The sequence below is a fragment of the Protomyctophum parallelum genome, assembly GCF_964188405.1.
Source record: "Protomyctophum parallelum genome assembly, chromosome: 4".
NCBI lineage: Eukaryota > Metazoa > Chordata > Actinopteri > Myctophiformes > Myctophidae > Protomyctophum > Protomyctophum parallelum.
The window spans coordinates 19,592,851-19,599,262 of NC_139700.1; the positions used below are offsets into that span (position 1 = coordinate 19,592,851).

The window sequence follows — 6,412 nt, forward strand, 5'->3', positions numbered from 1 at the left end:
TATTATATATATTATGTTTCCTCAATTCCTCCTCGTGTCCACGGAGGCTTGTGTTTGAGTTTCAGCATGTGACGTCATGGTGGTGTGCTGAGTGGGCTCCCTGGCAACGAAGTAGCTCATTACAGCGCTACAGTTCTCCGGGCAATGGGATGTAGACTCTACCAATGATGTTGTAGGCCGATGCTTGATGCTTGGCATAGAAAGGGAGGGATCAGAACTTCAGAAAATCAGAAGTGTTTCTGTTAAGTATAAAGTATCTGTGTGTTGTACCAAAGTCTGTGCTTATACGCCTGATGGAGCTGAGAGGGTCAGACTCAGCACTAGCCTGGCGCATCCACACTTCACCCGCCCCTATTGCATATGCATTGCATATGCCTCGACTCTCGAGGGCCGAGGCGGATTAACACTGTGGTATATTAGTATCGCAACGCGAGGCTAATTTATCAGAGCCAACACAAAGCAGCTTCAAGAGACATGACAGCTCTTCAGGTGAAAATGGATGCCAACATTGTTGTGTTGGGGACAGAAAATGTTGGTAAATCAGGTAAATAAATAAAAACATTAATTTATATTAAGGTCATGAATTAGTATCTAGATTTATTACATTTATGAGAAAAGGTTGAGAATGAGGATGATGTTAATTGTGCAGGTCATGTTATTTTTTCCCCCAGCACTCACAGTGCGCCTCCTAACACGAAGATTTATTGGAGAATATGGAGAAATTGGTAAGTAGACATATCTTTCTGCAAGTTTTGTTTTACTAACCCTGAATGATGTATTATTACCTACCTACTACAACTGTGCTATTTATGCTTCATTAACCTCCTGTTCAATTTACAGAATCCATCTACAGTCACAACATTGTGGTAGATGGAAGAGAAATTGGCCTCAATATTTGGGATTCGCCTCATTCTCCAGTAAGATGATATAACAGTGGCTTTCCAAAAGACTGCTTTCTTTTTAATACTGTTAGAATGTACACATTTAACTCTAGTGTAAAAGTTTACCCTTAGGCCTATTTGGATACTTTTTACACAGAGCTAAATTAACATGGAGCCATTTGTGTCCATTTTACACAGAGTTAAATCAATACTTTATACTGTATTCCAGGACCTTTATCTGGAGACATCACTCTTTGAGAAGCGGCTCCAGTGGGCAGACGGCTTTATTCTTGTGTACAGCATCTGTGACAGGGCCAGTTTCAACACCGTCACCAGGCTCATCCAGGCCATTAAGGCCGCCAAGAACTATCTAAACATAGACAAGGTGCCCATAGTGATTGTGGGCAACAAGAGAGACCTGGATCACAGACGGACGGTTCTAAGCGAGGAGGGCAGGCTCCTGGCGCTGGCCACAGACTGCCACTTCTATGAGGTGTCAGCAGCTGAGAACTACCACAGCGTGCTGATGGTGTTCCACAGGCTTGTGGACAGGATGAGCAATTCAAAATGTGCCGCAAAGAGGCCCCTGGGATTCAAGGGCATCGTGAAAAGCATGTCTGCCGTGTTCAGCAGAAGACGGACCGATTCCTTATAACGGGATCACACAAGCGGTTTAGAGGAAAGTGTCTGTGAAGCTATACAGAATGGATAGGACACATCCATCGTGTCTAATCCACTGAATGGATGTCATGTTCTGGCCATATATATGCGTACTGTGAACTGCTGTGTGGATTTAACATCAGCACGTTGGGGGCTACTTTGCACCAAAGATGTCAATAGACTGCATGGGGACTTGTGACAGAGAAAGTGTCACTAAAAGCCAAAAGAGCAAGAGAACAGAGTGGTTATTCATACTGTGTGATGTCATGATGCCATTTTTAAAGCTTTTAAACGACTTGCACTTACAGCTGTGCTGTATTGTGAGATTTACATAAAAATGCAAAGTAGTCATACACAGGAAGATGGACTTCCTGTGTGCAAACATTCATGGTAATTGTGCTAGACATGTGCTTTAAGAGAAAATAAATCTAGGAAGACATAAATTAGACTGCAACCCAATTAAATTGCAAATTTAATTTGCTCTCTTGTACTGTGTAGACTGTAGAATTATGCATAAACATAATGTATTCATATTTAGATGGCATGTTCTATTCACAAACTAAGTGTGCCTTCTGATTCATACACCAACGTATACTTGTGTGTATGTAATTAACATCTTAAAGACCAGCTTGTCCACTGGGAAATGAAAAATATGTATTTATTCAAGTGCAAGCACTGTAAAGATCAAAGTGATCTAATTGCTTTGTATTTTTTTGAAGCTGCCAGTTCTTGAATGCCTGTGTACAGTTTATCAAATCCAACTTTGCATTCAAATGTATCATGTCTAATGTCCTGTGTTCTATATGGCTGATTGTAATAAATATAATATGTAATAAAAATGTTTTCATTCAATAATGCATTTCTATTATGGTTTGCAAGTAAAGAGAGTATGGTTGTGAAATGTTGCTGACTCGAACTTCACTTTGGCAATTTTGCAGTCTTTTTTGCTTTTGTGGTTTTGCTCTCTCCTTGTTTTAGAATGCCTTAAATTTGTGCCCACCTTCGAGTTGAAATTCCTTTCTGCTAATAGGACAATAAGGACACCATATCCCCTGAAAGAATTCCTCCTAGTTGACACTGGCCCGCTCCAGTAAACTTGGATTGACCTCCATAATGAGGAGGCAAAACATGCCTCGCTCCTCTTTTCACTTCTTCCCTGGACTTTTCCTCCTCGCCCTTCCAGTTGGAACTATGGGTAGCAGCTTGGGAGGTTACACAAAAAGAAAAGGAACATTCTCAGTGTTAATTGCCCCATTTGTAACCCTGGGAGTGTTCAAATGTAATGTCAATTTGATTACATTTGAACACCCCCACCTCCAGGTCTTTAGTAAAATGTCAGGTCGTGGTTCCATATCTATACAACCAGGAGAGATAACTCCATAAAGATCATTTATCAGCTTCATGTTCATAGTTCCAAATTTGTGTTTTGTTTCATCACTTACAATTTCACTTGTTTATCCTGTATCTTGTACCTCTCTTCTGACTTTTAATGAACAATGACACGTATACCCCTTTAACACTCAGGAATTCTCAGTGTAGATGTCAGGTAAGCTGGTACTTAGTCTCTCGAGACAGACTGTTGACTGTCAAGTTCAAAGGAAAAGAGGTCTCTGTTTTTCCTTTATTTTTTGATGGGTTCTCAGATTGGCTGGTGCCAGACAGCCAGACCCATTCGACTCTCCCCCTTGTGTATTGTTGTGTTTCTGACAGGAACATGGCATGTGGGTCAACAATGTCAAAACCGAGTGTCTATGGCCCCCTCAGCTCTTTATTACGACCCGGACCCCACATGTCCACACAGTGAGACTCAGCCAAACACCAGCCTGACCAAAGACAAAGTTTTACCTGCAGGAATAGAAATTCTCACTGCTTTACTCAAACATTTATTGTCTCCACCAGGCCGAAGACATGGGGGGAGAGTATGTTTTGCACTCCGTCCGTCCGTCCGTCCGTGTGTCCGTGAGCAGCTAATCTCCGGCACCGTTAACCCGGTCGATGCCAAATTTTGCACACACACTCCCTGGATGCCAACGATGAACCAAAATTTCCAGAACGGCCTGTTATAGCGCCACCAGGAGGCCGCTTTGTGCAAAACAACCCGGTCGATGCCAAATTTTGCACACACACTCCCTGGATGCCAACGATGAACCTCTGCCCCAAAATTTCCAGAACGGCCTGTTATAGCGCCACCAGGAGGCCGCTTTGTGCAAAACAAGTTTTTGCACAGTAGGCCTACACCTACAGATTTTGTCCAAACATCGCGCACATTGGTACACAGTCTCTCTAGAGCCATTCAACGAAACGGGTCTTTCAGATTTCTCAGACTCCATCCTGATTGGTTAAGATTGGCTTCCAAAGTTCACAGGAGTGCTCAGTTTCAAACAAAATGCTGCAAATCATGAACACATCGCGTGATTTCCGTGAAATTGTGCACGCACATTCCCACTAGGCCGAGGAAGAAATGCCACATGAACAATTTCAACTCAGCCTCAAGGTGGCGCTATAACTGGCCGAAAAGTGTTTTTACCTCTAATTTACTTTTGTTGCCCTTTTATCCAACCACCAGATGAAGGCAAGCTGCAAAGTCCTACATTCCTATCCTGGTGGAGACCTGTGCCCAGAAGGGCACTTTTTCTAGTTATTTATATGCTTGACTTCTTCCATTTTCACTCAAATGAATATTAACAAAACACTGATACACCAGACACTGTGTATGACATTTCTTGTTCACATACATAACACAAGCTTAAATGTTCAGTTTATACTCTGAATAAAACAAATCACACCAGTGTGAATGAAACACTCAAAGCTGGGTATAGGTATAAAAATCAGACCTGTGTGAAGGGAGGGGCGCTCTTGTCGTCGTACAAATTCATTCAAAAATGTCTCCTTTCATTGTCAATGGCAAAAATGAGGGGAGGATCAACATAATGGAATGTCAAAACAGGTAAACTCCATATATGTAGATCTAAGGGTTTGAGGTCAGATATAGAGTTGCTGGCTGGCTCCATATATGCAGATCTAGGTGATGAGCCAGTCTTCTCCATTGTTACGAGTACTGCCATATACACTTGTGTCTGTTTCTTCCAGACATTTTTTCAGTACTCCCATGCCATAAATGGAGGTGTGATGTCACAAGGCGTGACCATATATGGAGGCATGATGTCACGAGGTGTGACCATATATGGATGTGTTATGTCACGAGACGTGACCATATATGGAGGCGTGACAAAAACACATTCATCATCAATTGATAAGAGAAAAAATTATCAAAGATTCATCCTCTCAATTCCCTTCAGTTTTGTATGAAAAAACACACGTGTGAAGTGAGCGGTGCTTCTTATCATGATGATGATGTATGTCACCATACCATACCATGGATTACAGTTCTCAGTCCCCACAACTGATTTCAGTCATTTGGATTCCATAGAAGTCCTATAGAAGTGTGCCCTCACCAAAAATAGACTATAGCCTATTCCCGGTTATTCGTTATTTCAGTCTTCCAGAAAACAGCAACATTTTTCAGTCGTGAGATTGTATTAATGCTTTAATCCATGTATACGGAATAAAAAGGGGCGTCATAATAATATTCTGCCATTGACTTGGCCTGAAAAGTTTATACAGAAAAAAAAATGACGTCACACACAAAGCGTTGGAGCGGCTTGCACAAAAAGAAGGCCTGTATTTCTGGTGTACTACTTTGATAGCCTCGTTGAATATGATTTAGAAAACTATTTCACACATTTTTAGCCCTGGATTTCTTTGCAGGGGAAAAATATTAAGCTGCTATGTTCTGACAGCAGCTATTTCACATTTCAAACTTGATACGGTAATTTCGTCCAATCGGGTACACTTTCATATTGCAACTGGCCAACTGCAATAAACAATCACTTTGAAAGGTAATTAATGACACATTAAGTTGTAGAATAAAGCAGAACAAAATGTGTCTTGTTTGATCCTATGGTACCTTGTGACATTGTACCAATGACACCGTCATTGACTTTCAAATGACCAATAAAGGATTAATACTGCTCTGCAGGGGGTCTGGAATGTGTGCACTGGGGGAAAAAACTAAGGTCTTAAGTAACTAAGAAATGTGTTAACAGTTCAAAAATGCCAGTCATCTCATGGGCTGGATTCTTTTGCCCTAGCCATTCCTAAACTCCAAGTGGAGAATTAACAGCCCCCTGCAGAGCTGTTCCACTGGAGTGATCTCCCAATATGGCCCTCTTTTGTAGACACAATAACTATAATTCACCCCCAGTAGTGAGATCAGTGGAAGCTCACAGGCCATAGTGCATGTTTGGTGCTCTTAATACAGCAGCTGGGCTTTTTGTTTCCATTAGATGTAATAGTTCATACTCCTGTTTTTTTGGTTACGTGATCTATCAACACTTCATATTATCATGCCTCATATCTAAGAACATTTAATGTGTTCAACAAAAACATTTCCATGCAAAGGCAACATTTGTCATATCCACATCATTCAAGAGAAAATTAATGTTACAGCCATCAGCCTTTCTTTGTCATACTGTAATGTTTTGCTTGAACTTCGAACTGTTTGTTAGTGAGAGCAGTGTGATGCAATGTTGCATTCTAAGGAAATGGGGGAAAGGGGACAATGACAGGGCTTTGAGCCCCATGCATGTTTGTGTGAACTGTGAACCACCACAACATCTCAGAGAAATACGGACTATACTGCAGGCTACACATCAAACATAATTGCCTGGTTCAGTTAAAAATTGTGTACACATGTACACAATAACATTCATAAGCTAGTACAAGGAGTAAATGGCAGCCATAGCTAGACTGTGACATACGTTAAATGCCAACGGAAATGTCTCTTAAAGTAGGTGTAGGACTAGTGAAGA

General features: G+C 41.3%; 1 protein-coding gene across 1 annotated transcript; it reads left to right on the forward strand.

Annotated features, from left to right (window-relative positions):
* The first annotated feature begins 425 nt into the window (after positions 1-425).
* LOC310857541 (ras-related and estrogen-regulated growth inhibitor-like protein) lies at positions 426-2,289 on the forward strand. The gene is made up of 4 exons (XM_083763254.1): positions 426-544; positions 672-725; positions 841-917; positions 1,111-2,289. Exons 1-4 carry the CDS (start codon positions 475-477, stop codon positions 1,534-1,536), a joined length of 627 nt encoding a protein of 208 aa, XP_083619380.1. The 5' UTR covers positions 426-474; the 3' UTR covers positions 1,537-2,289.
* Positions 2,290-6,412: the final 4,123 nt, after the last annotated feature.